Below are 19,786 nucleotides of genomic sequence, written 5' to 3'. Positions count from 1 at the left end.
TGATATCCTTCAGAAGCCCGTTTATATAGCTTAGGTAATGGTAGCACTACTGATAGCGACGTTCTCTGTGACTATCCACGGTGTAACTTGAGAAAAGTTTGTAATTTTAATAAAGGACTACAGGAACCATGGGGAAAACTACAATTACCTGGCTCCTCAAACTGCCGTACGACTGTTACAAGTGTCGTGATCAACTGAGGACTTAAATAGGAGTGACCTCCGGGGTGAGCGAGAAGTGGGAGGAAGAGCAGCAGTTATCGTGTGACCATGGTGAGTACAGCTGTCTGATTTACCGGTTATTATTGTTCTCTGTCATATACTGTGGCGTAGATATCACGCAGATTTCCAAGTGATCCAGTAAACTCTTAACAAAGTGTGAATAAGTTCGCCAATGTTTGCTATGAGAGTTGACTTCATCGATACTTGACCGGTAACGTTACAGTATGGCTCGCTGCATGATGCAACCAGCCCCTCAGGACATAAAAGTTTATTTATTTAAAAAATCCAGTCCTCATGTCATATTCATGAAACGTAACGCTTTTGTTGTTAGTTTGCTAATTTAGGGGGTTGAATGAACGCTCCTCAATGGTAAAGATGGCGATGAACTCGATAACCTAATTATATCCTGGTTTTGTTATGTAACAGTGAGTGCTGTATGGAAAGAACCACAGTCTATTTTTGAACTGACCCCCTGCTTTCTAAAATCCTGTAGACAAGAAGAGACACCCACCCCACGTGCGCTGGACGATTAAACTGTCACTTTTCTACCTGTCCTCGTGGTGAAATCAATGCTAATAGCACTAACAGCTGTGCTCTTTGCTTTGTGTCCTGCAGTCTGAGCCTATTAGAGTTCTGGTGACCGGCGCTGCTGGGCAGATTGCCTATTCCTTGTTGTTCAGCATTGCCAAGGGAGATGTCTTTGGCAAAGATCAGGTAAAGAAGGGCTTTGTCTTGCTCACATGACACTCAATTCCCTTATCTCATTAGGCAGTGTAAGGGCAGTGTAACAAGACATGCACAGGATACTGACAACCTCCAGTAGACAGCTGTGAATACTACAAGCTATTCCAGGTCATATCTGGGGGCTGACATTGAGCAGATGTTGCTCCTGTGGGAATGGATCAGATTGCACCTGCTCGTGCATGCGCCCTAGGACGAGCCAGGATTGTCCTTGAAGTCAAGGAAATGGATCTAGTGCCAAGAGTCTTAGGCCAACTTTAAAGCCACTTGATCCATTTGGCGCAGGCCATAGTCAGTGAGCCACATGGCTTAGGCCACACTGTTCCAGGGACAACTAAGTCCCCCACTGTCTTGTCATTGGGAATTACAGTTGAAGTGGATTTAAATTCAGTCCAGCATGTTTTATTCATTTCATACCTACTTTCTTCCTCACTCCCTCTGTCAGCCAATCATCTTGCTCCTGTTGGACATTATGCCCATGTTGCCTGTCCTGGAAGGTGTTGTCATGGAGTTGCAGGACTGTGCCCTCCCACTTCTGAGAGGTAACCATTTAACCAAATCAAGGGTGGAACAAATAATTGTCTCCTATGAAATTTTGCTTTTGTCAGTTACTGTTAATTTGCCATTTTAATGAAACCTGTTCTTGAAGAGGCAGAGTCTGCACACACTGTTTTTGATTCTCAAATCGCCTCATAATACAGTGTATAATTATGTATTATATTTGATTATATTGTCATTTTAGGGTTCTGGCTTCCTTTTTGTAGAGAAAAATATTAATGTATTGTAGATGACTGTTTCATATGATACAGTCATGTTTGTGCACAATATATTAATGATATGAGTTATCCCATGAGATTCACTCCCAGTAACCATGCTGTAGCTCTGGCCTAAGTCCTAAGCATGTGCCATCATCATGCCGGCACACTTCACCTCGAATTTAGTCTTCTGCAGTTTTAGTTTTCTGAAGCCTCTAAAGAAAACTTACAGTTCACTCTTATAGGAGAGCTGCAACATCTATTGTTTGGGATGCAGCAACTATGGTTAGGTTTGATCATCAAATACCGCACATATTCAATAATTTCAAATAAATGTTGTTATGCATGAATAGTCTTTGATGTTGTAGGCAAATGGCGCAATTTGTGTAAAGAAAGATCAATAGGCATAATTTTGAGATGCTTGATAAATACAGCCCCGGCTCCTTCCATTCAAAATCACTGTTTGCTCGGTAGCACTGAGGAAAACATTACATTAAACAACTATCAGAGAAGGGATTTATTTTTCCCTGAAGCCAGCCATGCAGAGGTTTTAGGACCTTTTAATGCTATTGGGGCAGCAGTAGTTACACAGAGATGCTGGGGTAAAGGTGCACCAGACAGATCTTGTGTTTTTGCAGTGTGTGTACAATTTTATGGATGGAGCTGTCATCTCTTACAAAACCAGTCTCAAGATTTTTTTGAATCAGTCTATCATTGAAGGAGCCTGTTGTTATTTTTAACCAACACCTCCCAGAACATCATTCGCCACCAGCTGACCGCTATTCAACTTACCGAAATACCAAAATATTTGAGAACATTCATCAAACGCTTTTTACTCTTAGGACCAAATATCCACTGTCAGAATTTCAAGACAGCTGGGGCTTATTTCCTTCACTAAGATGCTTCATAAATATGGGTACTGGCTTCAATTTTTGGTGTCATCACTGTAAGCGTTGTCATAACATCAGTCGTGAGGCGCCATTATGTGCCATCTCCATTGTGACCTGGAATTTTTCCTTTGAATTGGTGCTGTTCTTTGCTTTGTTTGGACAGGGGCTGTGAGAGGCCCCTGTATTAACTAACTGTGCTGCAAAGACAACGCCTCATGCATGGAGATGGGCCCAGCCATATAGTACAATGCTGGTCACTCATGGGATACATCCAAAACACATTTCTCAAAATTGTGTGTGTGAGACAAAGAGAGAAATTAGTTTGAGGCTATTTAAGATGGAAATGGACAAGACTTTAGCTGTGTGCTTTGTGTAATCTGGGGTAATTGTTGTAGGGAGTGTATAAACATCTGTATTGTTCACTAACCTTTGTTTGGAATTCAAACTGAGGACGCATTTCTGTAGCACAGCGATCTTTGCTAAAAGACCGCCCTAATATCAGCTAACCAGTTAAAAGGATTGTTATGAACATACATTACCTACTTGGTTCCAGTCAAGTGGGAATCTGCCCAAAAATTTGTTTGGAAATTATAGAATGTCATTATCCTTGTTAAATTTGTGTATTTGTAATTTTATTTTCAACTGAAAAAAATACACCAAAGAACAAAAATGTCAGTATAGGTGAATCACTTCCTTATAGCCAAAACTTTGCAACCTTGTACACCTAACGTTTCTTTTGGTCAAGGACTAATTGGCCTATACATCTGCTGAGGTTTTTTTTGTTTTTTTAGATGAAAGATGTGAAGGAACAATACATACTATATAAACCTATTCAACCAGCATTGGTAATTTTCTCTTTCCACAGAGATCATCCCCACTGACAAGGAAGAGTTGGCCTTCAAGGACCTGGACGCAGCCATCTTGGTGGGCTCCATGCCAAGGAAGGATGGCATGGAGAGGAAGGACCTGCTCAAAGCCAACGTGGCCATCTTCAAGAGCCAGGGAGCTGCCCTGGACAAGTACGCCAAGAAGACTGTCAAGGTAAAGATGCAGGACTTGGCTCATAGACGTGCACTAACATGCAGATTTACTGAGATGTCCGCTCCCTGCCTTTTCTATTTGTGTCAAAGGCAGTTGAGTGACTGTTTTGCTTCTGGCTAAGTTGCTTATGTAACTTGCATTGTTTGTGTATAGGTAAACATTTGATGCTACTGTGCTTACACCAGTTTAATTCCCATTGTTCAGAGCTCTCATGTTAGCAGACATGGCAACACTGTTCAAAAGTACAAGTTTGTTTTCATCTTTAACACATTTTTTTTTTTTTGGCCCATTTTTTTCATGGAATTCATGGAATATCACTGCTTTTAAAACAAAGTGGCTCCACTCTGTTAATAAGATATAAAACCTCCAGCTGATTTTTAAATGAGTAACTCTACACCCTGGGAGGACATAGTAGTGGGTAGTTATTAATCTGTTACAATCATGAGTTTTCGATGAGTTGGATCAGATGAGTCACTTGGGTTGTATTTAAATGTGTGTGTGTGTGTTTTCAGGTGCTGGTTGTGGGAAACCCTGCCAACACCAACTGTCTGATTGCAGCCAAGTCTGCTCCCTCCATCCCCAAAGAGAACTTCTCCTGCCTCACTCGTCTAGACCACAACAGGGCTCGCTCTCAGGTGTGTTCCTTTCAGCTCCCTTTCTAACTTCCAGGTCTATTTACACTCCCCTTTACAAATTCGCAGACTTTTAGCTGCCACGTTGTCAGTTGTTAGTCTGAGCTGATGGTGAAGCTTAGGTTTGCTCTCTGTCCCTTATGCACCGACCCTGTAGGTGGCGATGCGCTGTGGCGTCCCTGCGACACATGTGAAGAATGTGATCATCTGGGGCAACCACTCGTCCACTCAGTACCCAGACGTGCATCACTGCATGGTCAACCTGTCCGGTAGTGACCTTGCCTGTTTTGATGCGGTCAAGGATGACACCTGGCTTAAAGGAGATTTCATTGCTGTGAGTTACAGAAGATTCACTGTAATCTATCGGACTGTGATACATTTTGCATTTATACACAGTTCCTGTGTCAGCCATTCAGAGGTGCATGATATGTAAAAATTATACTTTCTACGTCTGCTAAAGTATAGGACAATCTCCAGCAGTTAAAATGTGTTCACATTTTACAGAAAATTCTTCATTGATTTTCTAAAGTCAAATAATCAAATGGAGGAGTTATATTTGACAAGAGAAGTAATTAAGATCAAAAATTAAACTTGACCTGCTTAACAAACTATGAGCAGGTTTTATTGACATATTTTGATGCTTTGAGCACCACTGACAGAGATAACTGTTGCAGACATTTGAGCCTCGATCTCAGAACCTTGACAAAAAAGCAAAATTAGCAGTACCTTTTTTTTTTTTTTCTTTTTTTTTTTTAAACCCTGCATACTCATTTCCATGCTCCATGGTCTTTCATTGCAGACAGTGCAGCAGAGAGGTGCTGCAGTCATCAAGGCCAGGAAGCTGTCCAGCGCCATGTCTGCTGCCAAGGCCATCTGTGACCACATGAGAGACATCTGGTCAGGCACCACTGAGGTAAACGCCATATTTATTTATATTGTAGTCATCATGTGGGAATGTCGCCTGTTGCTGCAATCAATCCTCATTTGTTTATATTATTTTACCACATCCACAAACTGGATGGTGTGTCAGCCTGGTGGAAGAAAGGCAGATTTGTTCAATGTGCTGTCTGAATGAGATGAGAAAGAAAATGAATCTCATTTTTTTTTGTGTCCTTTTTACGGGGAACTATGCAATATTTTGTTTAGTAAGATAAAAACAGACATTGATGATGGAATATGAGTATGAATGATGCAAATGGATAGAGCCTGTTGTTCACATATGAAACATCTGGATTTGCTAGTTACTTGGAGAAAGCCTGGGATGTAGACAAAAAGCTCTTTATCAGGATAAACTGTAGGTATGCAGCAGTTCTTTTCAGTGAACAATTTATTTGAAGTGCGCCATTTCAAATGTTGTTTGAAAGAATATAGGCCTACATGTCCTTTATTTATTTGGTGAATGTTACCAGAAGATATATGTTTTGTAAAGTGACCGTGTCTTGTAATCCCATGAAGGATGGGCCAGAAGTGGCATAACGCAAAAATAAAACTCACTCACTCATTGACCAGGCTTATTTCAATGGTTGTTAATATCTCTTGTTCTGTTGGATGTGTGCACATGTTCTTCTGGCTAATTGTGGAAGTTAGATTCAGGTTCATGAACACGATTTCACAAACCATGGATTTGCAGGGTTTCATGAATTTTTAAATCTACCAAGAGTGTATATGCATATTTCTATGCCAGTGTAAGTGCAAGTGTACACATGTATCTACTACCAGGATTTTGTGGCTAAAGTGTGAGATTCAGTCTCTGTTTGTACTTCTGATGTTCTTTGTGGTGGAAGTTGAGTCTTATTACTTTGATTTCTGGCAGGTTACATATGGCTCTGTTTTTGTTGTATCATTGAATACCTATTTAGACAGTGGTGATGATGAGATACCACATCTGGAATACGCACCATTGTATTCTTCATGCACTCATGACCAGTTTTTCCTCCTTGTGTTTCAGGGTGAGTTCATCTCCATGGGTGTTTACTCCTCTGGTAACCCCTATGGGATCCCAGAGGACCTCATCTACTCATTCCCTGTCCAGATCAAGGTGAGGCATAACAGACCTTGTGTTTACTCCTCTAGTGGCCTATTTTAAATTCAACTAGTGTCCAACTTTCAATAAACAACATTGTGTTTGTCCTCCAAAATGTGAAACAATTTTGAGGTTTTAGAAAAGATGCAAGTGAGCAGTGAACATTAAGGTTTGTATGCATGTGTTCCAAAATACAGTACTTATAAAAGTATGCCGTGTCCTCAGGACAAGACCTGGAAGATCGTGGAGGGCCTGGCCATCAACCCCTTTTCCCAGTCTAAGATGGAAGCCACAGCGGCAGAGCTGATGGAGGAGAGAGATACAGCTGTGGCTTTCCTGGGAGTATGACTAGACCGCCCCCAAACTCCAGACGCACGCCTGTGATAAAGCACTCCACCAACCCCTACATTACTGTGTGTGTGAGAGCGAGCGAGAGCGAGAGAGTCAATGTTTATGAGTGTAAAGGCGGATCTATACTTGTGTGTTGGGAAGCTACGGTGTAGAAATGAGCCTCTGCACATAGCCATCATAGATTTAGCTACGCTGAGGTGCAGCTTTTCAAAAAATGTGGTGAGCTTGGGTTGTTTTTGATGCCGCTGGAGATTATTCATAGTGAAGACAACATTAGAGAAGGTGAAGAAGCTCAGTTTTCCACCTCCTTTTTGGTACAGACATAGTCTGTGATCTGTAGGACCAGACATATTGTGTGATCTGGCACAGCCCTTTGCACTACCAACTTTTTACTTGTTCTGATCAGTGTTGTCTGTCACAAAGCGGGGTGAAAAAAAGAACATAACCAGGTTTACATTGGCTATAAATTATTGCACTCCATTAGTCTCCTTTTCACGAGACACCCACAGCAAAGCCGCTTTACACCATGACACACAAGTATAACTCCACCTTAAGTATATACTGAAAGTCCACCAAATTTGTTACCAGCATAATTTATCTCAAGTGAAACATGGATGGTTGTTACATATAGTCAATGATGCATTGAGTCCTCAAACACTGGAACAGTTAACTTTTAAAGCTGAAACAATAAAACATTAAGTAATGTAGTTTCATAGTAGTCTCATTTCTCAAGATGCTACACTTCTAAATGTAGGCAGCATAGGGCCTGAGTGGTTGGCACTGTCACTTCATAGCAAGACAGCAGACCTAATTCTGGGAATAATCTGACATGTACATTTTGTCAATGTGTATCAATATTAACAAACTCAGGTTTGCATCATATAAAATTATACCTGGCAGACGTAGTTACCTGTATTGTGTATAGCTTTGGCAAAAGGTATTTGCAAACAGTTTATAGGTTAAATATTGTACAGTAGAAGGGAAAGTGCAGTGCAATGTCACAGTTTCACCAGCCAGGGGCAGTATTTCTTAGTTTTTCATTCTCTCTTAGCAGCATGAGAATGATTATGTAATGTCTTTAATTAGTTAAACTCACAACGTGACATTGTTGACTAAAATTCACCAATGACCCATTGTCATTAAAGGGGTAAATCTACTTTAAAAAAATGAATTAGTCCAACATTAATGGGGTAAATCTGTGGAGTGCTGCACACCCAGTTTAATACCATGTTATAATGTATGAATATACTTCAAAAGATGACCCGGTACTTTAAACCTCCGATACAAACACAACAGTCAGTACGACTATATGGACTTTTTTGGTATTTTTTTATTTCCAAACATTGAGTGCGTTCTTTAACCCGGAACTACCACAAACCACGTCTACACGTAGCGCAAATCTATTGGCTGTTAAATCACGTCACAGGAAAACAGCGTTTGTCATTGGTGGAGACCCTGCTGCAACGTTCCCATTCGCTCCTGCTCAGAATGGTACTGAAGTGTAAAATACCTTCAAACTAATTACCATTTTAAGTTCCTCAGATTTTTACCCTATTTTTATTTGTTTAATTCAGCAATGTCACAGGGAAAGAGAAAGGCAGTGTTTTAAGGTGGAAACCTGTTTAAATAAACCATTTTTTTGTACATCCCGTGCCTCCTCTGCGAGATTGCTGTGGTCCTTCAGACCCGCAGAACCAGGCCGACCCCATCGACTTTTCTTCCGCCAGCGTCCTACAGTCACACAGTAAGAAAATGGCTTTAAATATATGCACATTTTATGACTTTGTCGCATTATACCAAGCGGGTGTTGTCGATAATCGTCCAATCATGTTAGCCAACTTGTGTGTAGCCTAGCTCGCTTTTTTTTTTTAGACGTTTATCGAAAACGTTCCTCGTGTGGTGTTCACGGTACCGTCGTTAATTTGAACGTTTTGCTGCCTGTCGAGGATGCACATTAGGGGACGTCCATATGAATTAAACTTTAAGCGCGTACCGTCTCTCTCTGTCCATCCATCCACCTGGGCTTCATTTCAGCAGCCTCTAGCCTCTGAAGTTCCCCGTAAGGTAGCGTTGTGTCATGCGGGCGGACTCACTGGTGTGCACCTCCCCGGTTAATAATTAACGGGATGTTTGATGACAGCGTAAATAAAAAGAGGGGCTGAAAATCATCGACTCTGTGGCAATAAGGTAATAAAGAATTAAAGCGAAGGGGAGGAGGCAAAGGGAAAGCCATGGCCAGAGGTTTGTTGGCAGCCGCACAGCCAGGGTTTGTGACGTGGTTTACAGTACTGGGGGCTGGAAAATGAGAGGCAGACACCGCAAGCATTAAAAGATCCTGCCAGATCAGATCCAGCTTCCTGTTCAGGGACAACATTTGGCTGCTGTCCAGAAGATCCGTGGGATCGGACAAATGTGTCCTTGTGTCCTTTCTTGGTCTATTTTTTTGTTTCTATCTTGACGAGTACGTGAGGTAGACAGGACGTCTCATCCTCCAGAGCCCCAGTGGTGAATGGACTTGTAAAGGTTGCACTTCTGGTACTGATGATTGCTTTTAGGACACCTCAAGGAAACTTTTTAATTAATTTACGGGATGTTTGCTCAGTGACACTTCGGGTTTCACTGTGAATGATCTCAACAATATTTCACCTGAAGCGCTCCTGTTTGATCTGTTTTGGATTTCTCTTATTATTGAACCGTGTGTGTTGCTGAATTGATCGATACTTGGCGGCTGAACATGGCACTTTATGTAGAAGGTGAGTACTGTTTGTTGCGGAGGGTATATTCAACTCTTTACGTCAGATGTACAGGTGAATAAGTTACTATATGGCTAACCATAAGAGGACTTAAAGGGCCATGCCTGTGTTTTTTACCTCATCAAACATTTCTCAGAGCCAGATTCATTCTTCTAATCCACCTTTCATACCATGTTTGAGCTTTTAAATTGTATTTTACTGTCTTCCAAGCCGAAACTTAGTTCATTTCAGTACAGTATTTAAATCAACAGGCAAAGACTTGAAGTTTGCCTCACATATGAGCTGGGTTTCATATCTGTCTGAGTTTAAAATGCTATTTGATGCCTTCATGTGAAGGATGGACGCTCTGATACCTGACACTCAAGAGCACATTATAGTTTTCTTTACATCATCCCCTCTATCACCACATGAGCAGTATCCTAGTCCCCCTCTTGAATGCATTAAGAGATGGGTAATAAACTCTGAATTCTTAAATGGAGAAACTTCCCACCCACACCCCGCTGGACCTCACAAGTTAAAAAATGTAAGACATTTGTTATTGATTCAAATCAGTCCGGTCTGGAACAATGAATGTACCTACTAAAAAGACAGATTTTTGGGCATAGTTGCTAATTGTTTAAATCTTCAGATGAGAGCAGGACCTCAGAATGATGGCTGCTGATTAGTTGTCAAGTTGACTTAATACTTAGAGATATGATAAGCCCATTTGCTCAATCACCTGACTAATGTAACGACAAAGACGCAATCATCCTTGGAATTTGCAGAGGGAGCAGGGTATGAATAAGAAACCTTGGTCTGATGATCTGAGTGTCCTAGAAGTGGAATAAGGGTGCAGAAGTTCAGAAATGTATGAACGGGTGAGACCATGTAGGGGCTCGTATGTGACTTTGAAATCTACTCGATACAAGTCTACTCTACTGCCAGCGAAGGGATGGGAGGATCGGTGTGATGTAGGATCTACTGCTTAAGATAGTAAGATATCATAAGATCTTAAAATATCACTGTAAGCATTAGCCACAAACTAATAGCCAGGGATTGTGACATGCTGGTGTACTGCAAATCCTTCCTATTCCTCCTGCTGCCAAGTAAGGTTACTCCAGTTTGCTCACTGTGCAGTCTCTCTCCCCCATTCACACTAAGGCAGCGGTTCTCAAAGTCCAGGAGTCTTTTCAGTGGATTCCCACCAATTTATTTTTACTATAATTGAAAATCCTCAAGCAACACATTGACAAAACATATGGCTGTTTTGGTCATGGGTTTCATACACTCTCTGTAATAAAACATCTAAAAGTCCATCCACCCTGAGACAAAATCCTGTCAAATGGCAGTCCATGGTCTAATTTGTGTCGGTTTAGGGGTCCTTGAGGTGCTTGCTGTCCTTGACTTTGTCTGCACATATGTATCTATATCTTTTAAATGGTTGGTTTAGTTTTTAATTTTGATTTTGTATTTTTGGTCTTATTGCAGCTTTTTCTCACATGCTCATGAAACGTAACCAGTTCAACAGGTTAATTAGCTTTTATCGCACTCACAGTCACACCCCCAGCTGTCACACGTGGTCTTTGAACTTGTTTAGTACTCTCAGATAAATGTGTCATGAGCTAATAGCTATCATATTTATATATGCAAACTACACTTTAACTCCTTTTGTTAAACTCAGATGTGGGATCTGAGTCACACAATGTCACAAACAATTACTCCGGGTTTTATTTTTCCTGTTTTCTCCCGTTTTTAATCTTATCTATCTGTTCGAACTTGACACGTGCAGTGTTTTTGTGTTAAGCAAACACCATAATAATGTGGAGGGCGTTGTTGACCATGATAACAGGTACTAAAACAACTCCCTACATTCTGGATACTTCAGACCTGTTACATCATCATTGGTTATGAAAGTTAGAGCAACTCTCAAGATATCATTGCTTCATATGCTGCAACTCAACTCAATAAATAATTACTTGATTGATTACCCTGTTGATTATTTTTAGTTTGGTCCATAAAACATCAGGAAACAATGCCTACAATACTCTACTAAGAAAACCAGCAAACTCTTACATTTAAGAGCCTGGAACCAATAGTAAAGATATAGAGGAATATCAGTAGACCTTTAGTATTCCAACAAAATTTTCCTTTTGTAGCTTTTTTGTGATTTAAGTTAATAAAATAAATAATAGTGGTCCTATGAAACATTTCCAGAATCCAGAATAAGTTAACATTTAAGTATGTTGCAGCTGTGTAAAACTCTGTCCCTTGTCTTCCACTATCTTTCCTGTCCAGGTCTAGCAAGGAGTGAAGGAGTGACCAACGGAGGGATGGCTGAGTTCCAGGAAATGATGCGGCGGCAGCTGGAGAGCTCCATGCACACCGAGCTGGAGAAACTGCTGGATACCACCACAGGCACCGAGAGAGAGGTACACACACACACACACACACTCTCTCTCTCTCTGTGCCCCTCCCTCAGATTCTCTCCAACCATCTGGTTGTGATTTAGAGGGTGGTTGGGTCACACACGAACACAGGGAAAACACAAAAGTGACACATACTGACGCACGGTGCAAATGAGGGTCCCACCTACAGACACACACATACATAAAGTATACGTCATAAAATTGCAATAGGCGAAGTTTTTAAGCAAACATTCATCCATTTATCAGCCTAGGTCATAATAAAATGCGTCATTAAAGACTTCCAGCGCAACTCAGACCCTGTGGATTTGTCCTGTTTGCCCAAAATGAATTCTGGTGTTGGGAGTGGACACATCTCAGCCCTCAGCAGCAAATTAATGAAAAACCTAAGGGTGAAAACAAAACGGTCTCCTAAAGAGCAACAAGAAAGCCGGACTGACCATCATTTCATCTTTTGTTTCCTTTGGTATAAAACAATTATAGACCTTGAGGCAAACCTGTCTGAACACACACACACACACACACACACACACACACGTAAAAAGCATTAACCAGGCAAACTAGCAGGGATCACAAAAGATAGAATGATAGAGAACAGAGTTGACAGTCAGCCAACACAGGCGTGCCCTGCACTTCATACATATGTTTGATTCACGGGTGTTCACAGTAAAAAGCTTTTGTACTTGTAGTAAGCACTAACAGTTGCTGGTTGAACTGTGCAGGTCTCCAGTGTAAGCATATATACAAATGTGAATATGAAGCAGACCAGCGACAACCCACTTGGTTATTTATTTTGCTTACCCTCCAGGAATAGAGATTCTTTGCCACACATTTAAAATCAATTATTTATATTTTTCAAGACCTTAGGTGGCATTGTCGTTCCTTTTTTTCCCATCTTATTTTGTATAGGCATGTTAAAAACTAACATGTTAACTTGGAAAAAGCATCAGATTTTATATAGAAACAGAAATAATGGTGTAAAGACTTGGCTTAGTTACAGTCTTGATGATCACCGTGTCTTGTCTAAAATGACCAAATATCTGTCAATAACATTGACAAGGTCCCACATCACCATTCTGATAATGTTCTATGTATGATTACATCACATACAATCTTACAATCTTGGTAAGAATGTAAGCTCAACACATCCATAAACTGAATGAGTATCAATGTGTATCAATCAGTGTATAACAGAAATAAAATGTGCCAAGTGCTAAGACTTTACTACGTAGTGATTTGGTAGCTACAGTAAATGTCACCTGAAGAAATCAGCATTACTTAAACACTAAATACCCGTGCTTGGAAATTATTGTTTTCCCAGATGAACAAAGGTAGTTTTAAACGGCATCCGTATAACTAAATAGAACAGTGGAGCTTGTTCAGCAGCTGAGGTTAAACAACCTGTTTCACTGTGTAATTACAGCTAACTGAACCCACGTTTTGTATTTGAAGCTTTCAGCTGACTCTTTTATCTTTAGTGACTTTCCACACCAATAGAAGTTTCAATTCATAGATCACCAGCTTGATGTTGTGATTGAAAACCATAAATGGAATCATTGATGGCCAAAATCCTGTTAATTTACTATAATTTTTAAAGAGAAAAGTAGGTGTTTCAAAGATGCCACTGAGCATTTCTGCCAATCAGAGAAACCTGGTTGATAATCGGTGCACTTTTAGGAGTAATTAGTACAGTTTTCATCTTCCTGGACAGGAATGAGGAACTGTCATTGGGCAGAACTGCATTACTGACGTCAGCCCGATTTTTTTTTTTGGAGGTTCAAATAAAATCCTTGTGCTTTTCAGGTGTCCAGGAAAGACTTTGAGGGCTTCAAGAATCTTTTCCACAGATTTCTGCAGGTGAAGGGGCCATCGGTGGAGTGGATCAAGATACAAAGACCTCCAGAAGACTTGGTAAGTCTAGATTGTGCGTTTTTGTGTATTTCTGTGTGTGTGCACATGCATCTGAAAGAGTGAGAACATTATGTATGGTGAACCATATTAGAACCTGTAGTTTGCAACAAGCTCTTCATGTTTCCTGCATCTTACAAGTGACAGTACAAACTATTCCAGTGTGTGTTCTGCATGCACAGAAGGATTAAGCCGAGCAGTCCTTTGTACTTTCTTGTCAGGAGAACACTAAGTCAGAACAGGGCTGAAATCAGGCAGTAAAAACATCAGTTTTAGACATATAGAGAATCACAGTCTGCTCCATTTCAGACCCCAGCACCGCTCCATTAATGCACAGATGTTACATGAGTTTACGTCACCAGTGCACACAATCAGATTTTACCTTTGAACCACCTTTTATTTGAACACATTCCACCATTATTACATTTGCCTTGTCTTTGGTGTCTACAGATGTGTTGCACCTAGCAGGTTACAATTCAAAATGAAAGCAACCATATGCAGTTTTTCACCTTCAGTCAGTTGTGTGTTTTTAGTCAAAGACTCAGATGATCAAACTCCCATCCTGCACCCGTCACTCACCATGATGAGCTGTCACGAAGGAGAGCCCAGCTTTAGGCTGAAGCTGTGGCATCAGAGCATCAAACAAGATGACACCAGACACATTCGGTTTAAAAAACAAAATGATGATCATTGATACTATTGCACTTTTCTGCCACATTGTATTCCACTGTCTGGCAAAGAAGGACCCCCATATATTTTTTAAATTTCTTGGACCCTTTCAATGTATGCCAGATTTTCTTTCGGCTGTAAATTACTCAATATCTTTTTTCCACAGAGTATGAGAAGGCAGTATTGATGATTTACGTCCCATTAGTTTTTAGACATCTAGCCAATAATGTCACAAAGACAGTCAGACCCCTTTGGTGCCAGCCCAGGTAAAGGCACTGAGGAATGCAGAACAAAGCGGATGGCTCAATAAGTGTCCCACTTACCTCTGTCAAAGTATTTAAAAAGATGTACACAACGAAAACAAATGCACATGGTTTTGAAGTTGTTTGATGGCATTTTTCACACCAGGGGTCAACATTGTCAGATTTGGAAAAGCCTAACTTTGGTGTGAAATGTTTCAAACAGAAATACAGTTGATATATAAGACATTGTACCAACTGGAAATACAAGTTAAACCAGGACTGTGTTTAACAGAAGGAAACATGTGCCAATATTGGTGTAAATGGAAAGTGCATTTAAGTCCTGTTTCCTTTATGACTCATGTCTATGACCTGAAAAGGAGCCTAATTGATAACATCGTCTGACATCAAACTCAACAGTGTTATAATATCATGTGGCTCATAACTCCTATTTCAAACCATCTCAAATGTTAATCTCTATGTATTCTGAGAATTCCTGGCTGATGTCCATGTGGAGTTGCTAGAGGCAGTTATCTTGAAATACCTTTAACAAGTAAGTAATTACAGCGCAGTTCATTTGTCTGTTTGTCAGCAGGATTATGGAAAACTACTGGCCCCATTTTCCTGAAACTTGGTGGAAGGGTGTAGCATGGGCCATAGAATACCCATTAAATTTTGGAGCAGATCTGGATCTGATTCACAAACAAGCAACAATACAGGCTGAATTGTAACACCCATGTCTGTGGCAAAGTCAAAGGTGTGATGCAACTAAGCCTACAATTAAAATTTTTTTTACATAATTTTTATAGTTTTGGAAAAATATCCTGACATATAAAGTGGTTGAGCTTGCAGATTTACAGATCACAGAAGAGTGGGCTATTAGCCGTGCTGGAGGTCTGCGCTTTCTAGCTGTAATTATTTTATCACCATAATGACTAAAGTTAGCTCCCACTATATTTAAGTATTATATAAAGTAATCATGTTATGTAAGAGTTCAAATGATGGTTTCACTTGAAAGTCATTTTTTCTCTTTATGGCCTGTCAATCACTTGACTCCTGTTTCTCAGTTTTACTCGACTCAGACAAACAAAACTGCAAATCATTCATCTGTTTTATCGATGTACAATAATCCACTTCCATCCAGAATCTGTGAGTTTTTTGGGGACGCTCAGATAGAATTGTTTCCCCTGTGTTCATTCAGTAGCTTTGCACTGCCACTGCAGTCAATTATGAGTGCTGCTGCTAAAATCCTCCCTCTTTTCTTTGTCTAAAGAACATCTATGTAGTGTAGTGAGCCAGTGAGTGGTTAAGCCAGAGCGAAAAGCGAGCTGCTAAAAAGTGACAAGAAAGCAGCGGAGCAGAGGAAAAGGTTTGCAGTAAGTTGTCAATCTGGCAGTAAATGTACAGTATAGACTACAATGTGTCAGTTAATAAATGCTGCAACTTCATAAGACCAAGAAGCTTCTTCTGTTGTTTTCCCCAACTGCTGGAAAAGTGAGCAAACCTCTCCCCTGTGCTTCCAACTATAGTGTGTTGGCTGAGCAGAGACACCTAATTGATTATAAGGGAAATGTTGCTGCAGCAGCTCGAGAACGGTCAGCATACGTAATGTGCTCAATGGAGCCTCTCATGTTTATTGGCTGCTATATAATGTAAGCAAAATTCATAGGAAGTTAACATTGATGCAAATGAGCCGCAAGCTGGTCACCATTTAAGCTAATGAGGAGAGAGTTCCTTTGGATTTGTGTAATCTTTGTTGTGTTTCATTTAGTTTATGTTTAATTGTGACTTTCCTCCATATATTATTGTTTGCGGTAAACCACTTACGTCAATGTGGTCATTATGTCTGGACAGGACATTTGGTTAGTGTTGGTTAATGTTTGTTCGAGCATTGGGGGTAAGTCTACAGCAACTACAGCTTTGTTTTGGTGAATTGTTTGTTTGTCATGTGCATATCTCCCTCACTTTTCAAAGTTTATCAGAAAGAAAATCAAAAATGTACAAAAATATAATTTTCACCAGAATATAAAAACCCCTGAATGTCAGGTTAAAAGAATAATGATTTTTCTTACAGTCAGTAAATCCGCTGAAAAGACCAAAACTAACAATAAATTAATCTCACTAAGTGCTGTATTGCCTGTGGAGTTAAATCTTAATCCTCTGTGCCATAGAGCTCCATTATTCTCCAAAATCTTAGAAACACATAAATGAACCACACTGTTCCACTGGATGACTTGGTCCTTCATTACAATGAACCTGGGCACTGTTGTTTATTTTGAGTTGGTCCCACATACATGCATTTCATTTGTTGATATTAATCTCAACAAATTTCTTCCATCTGTTACTGTGTACAAATGTACAGTAGGGATTTAGGCCTCAAGAGCCCTTCTGGTGCCAACAGACACATTTTTAACTGCCTCTTCAAGGCGAAAATGCCGTTGTGCCATTATCCTGCACCAACATCTGTGTTAAACGTACTTAGATGGAACAGTGGGTCATTGTTGTTCCACCTCTGAGCCGGAGGTAGTAACAGAGCCGCATCAAAAAGGGTGAGCTGGCATGGCAGAACAACACTAGACACTGACACAGTTGTGTTACATGGTTATGTTACATGCAATTTTGCTCCTGGAAAGCAGGTATGCCGTCTAAAATCACACACTGGGGCGGCAATTTGCTGCCAGTGTGTGGCTCAGTGTAAAATCATGTGCATTGCTGCACCTCCACTGCCACTGCTCCATCCTAGGGAAAACACCGGATAGCAGGGTTTGAAGTTTTTATTGTGTTACTCAGCAAGGTGTAACAGGTTAATTAAAACAGACAGCTGATTATAATGAAGCAGTATCAGTGTTGTATAACAAAATGCTGGTTTTGCATCACATCTACAAGTGTGCAACCATCTCTCTCCACTCAACACTTGGATCAGATGACATGTGTGTAACCTGATTCAGGAAGCTGTGGTTCTGTACAGTACAATCCCCCCTTGTCTTCTTAAAACATGCACCACTTTTCTCGATCTTCTCCTCCCCAGTTATTCAATAGACACCCGAACCTCAATAACACACCTTGCCTGTTACAGCACTCTCTTGAGTTTCCTTGAGTGGGTTTGAACAAGTCGGTTGCAGGATAGATGAAACATGTCAAATTTCCCAAGTGTTCTATTTGTTCCATACCAGTGTCATGTGGTCCAGAGTATTGCTGGAGCACACAAAGTATTAGAGTCATGAACAGCACAGAGCACAGCAGTAACACTGCCAAGAGGGGTTTGTTGACCAATTAAGTTATTCAGAGCTGGGTGTGAGTGGCACTGTGTAATAAGCTGTAGTTTCAGCATCATCAACATTTCATCCAATGATGTGACTCAAGTTCAACATTCTGCCCGTGTGTGCACTCCGCTTGTCTCAACAACTGTTTATCTGATCTACTACACACTGTGCGAACAAGGAAGTGCACTGGCATGTATGAAGTTGTTAAAATGTGAAAGAGAAAACGGATCTTGATCTCTGCAATATGGATGAGCAGTTCTTGAACACAGCAAACGGCACCTACGAGGGCCAAACAATCAGCATGAGGTCCGAACGGCCGCCTGGTAGTCTGAACAGGCACTGCACTAGTCAGGTTAAAAGCTATTAAGCCACAAGACATTAGAGATATTAATTGTGGAACAATGACGATAACTCAACGTTCAGAGGGTAGTACCAGTGTTTTCAATTTCCATTAAGTTGACTACAAGAACTGTGATTGGATTAGAACTGTGATTGCTTTGTGCTATTTCACATACATGTTTTATGATGTCAAGGAGGTTGAAGATGGAGATAGAAGTCTTTTTTTCACTAACACACATCTAGCTTGACAGTATCGCTGTAAAACTTCTGGCCACTGCATTCATTAATATATGTAATGTAATGTTGTGTGAGTAGTTAAAGCAGGATATAGCCTGATGACTTGCAATACAGCCGCCTGGTGTTGTAGAGGTGCTCTTAATTGGTGGAAGCCGAGGCTGAACTATAAATCCTATCCAGCCTATCAAGCGCATATCTAGAGCGGGACTCCCATTTACTCCTTGCTTCGACCATTAATCCATCTTAATGTGAAGTTGATCCCTGGCACCTCCCGTCCGTTTTTGTCATGCAAGTGGTGAAAGACTATTATTGGCAGTGGTGGAAGATGTGCCTCTAAACTGACATAGTAGCCATGTTGAAAGGAAAAAAGTAGGGTAGGCTGATTCCACTGTAAGACAACTTAAACAACATTTTCATCTTTCTTTTATTTATATATATATATATATATATATAATACACTAATTGTGATGTGAAGGCATAGTGTCAACAGGATATCGTCCAAATTCAGAGATCAGATTGTGTCATGTAGTGTATGTTTCCTACTCTGAAAAGTCTACACTGACTTTAAAATGCCCCACTTAAATGTTCCAGCAGTCATTGCCTATACTAGACCTCTGTTGACTCTACATTGACTGTTCACTATCCTGTTGGCAGTAAACTAGACAAACCGCAGGAGTCTTAAGTTTCCTTTTGATGGTGATGTGGATCAGTCACTTACAAAGTCAATCCAAGTGCCCAGTCATCAGTGTTTCTTTGAGTTGGTTGTGCAGGATTTCCTTGTTCTCCTTTTCTGAAAAAGCACATGTTGAAGGTCTTCCTTCACTTTCAGTCACAAGGGATTCTCTCAGAGCTCTCCTTCAGTTTCCTGAACACTGGGTTTAACAGAGTTAAAAGTGCAAACTTATCTGATTCGGTTTGATGTCAAGGGAGGATCTTTGAAGTCTGAACTCTGTGTTTTGTGTCAGTCAAAATGCTGCGCAGTCTGAGGCAGCACTTGAGAAGAGCCTGTAAGGAAATGGAGCACCAGACGTACACGAGTCTTAGTGTTGGTTTGCAGGCTGCATTTTAAACCCTGAGAAAGTTCTTGCTGTTTTTTCTTTTCCTACTGTGACTTTGTGTTGCACTTAGCTAAACACGTCAGTGTCTATAATGTGAAGCACTTGAGAAAGAGAAATGGTCAATGGTTTTTCTGTGGCTGGCAAATTATGTACTTGGAAAAAAATTAAATTTCTACAAAGATACGTCAAAAATACATGAATCAGATTTGAACATTTATTTTTAATTCGCTGTGAAGAAAATCAGTCCTAGTTTGCTGTCTACCCAC

General features: G+C 40.5%; 2 protein-coding genes across 3 annotated transcripts in view; both read left to right on the top strand.

Annotated features, from left to right (window-relative positions):
* Positions 1 to 212: 212 nt before the first annotated feature.
* mdh1ab (malate dehydrogenase 1Ab, NAD (soluble)) lies at positions 213 to 7,551 on the top strand. The gene is made up of 9 exons (XM_070841062.1): positions 213 to 270; positions 835 to 933; positions 1,406 to 1,502; positions 3,471 to 3,646; positions 4,159 to 4,281; positions 4,436 to 4,612; positions 5,078 to 5,191; positions 6,227 to 6,316; positions 6,527 to 7,551. The coding sequence occupies exons 1-9, from the start codon at positions 268 to 270 to the stop codon at positions 6,647 to 6,649; spliced, it is 1,002 nt and encodes a 333-aa protein (XP_070697163.1). The 5' UTR covers positions 213 to 267; the 3' UTR covers positions 6,650 to 7,551.
* Positions 7,552 to 8,296: 745 nt separating this feature from the next.
* Positions 8,297 to 19,786, top strand: part of ugp2b (UDP-glucose pyrophosphorylase 2b) — a 30,378-nt gene continuing 18,888 nt past the window's right edge. The window contains exons 1-3 of one of the 2 annotated variants that reach the window (XM_070841371.1): positions 8,297 to 8,396; positions 11,680 to 11,813; positions 13,611 to 13,718. In XM_070841371.1, coding sequence (XP_070697472.1) covers positions 11,715 to 11,813; positions 13,611 to 13,718 — 207 coding nt within the window. In that variant the 5' untranslated portion in view covers positions 8,297 to 8,396; positions 11,680 to 11,714. Of the gene's footprint in view, positions 8,397 to 8,974; positions 9,406 to 11,679; positions 11,814 to 13,610; positions 13,719 to 19,786 lie in introns of those variants that run through there. The other variant, XM_070841370.1, reaches the window with a different exon arrangement.

This window comes from Pempheris klunzingeri, chromosome 12, assembly GCF_042242105.1.
Source record: "Pempheris klunzingeri isolate RE-2024b chromosome 12, fPemKlu1.hap1, whole genome shotgun sequence".
NCBI lineage: Eukaryota > Metazoa > Chordata > Actinopteri > Acropomatiformes > Pempheridae > Pempheris > Pempheris klunzingeri.
Note: the sequence above shows the minus strand (reverse complement) of the source record. Positions and strands in the feature narration are given on the sequence as shown.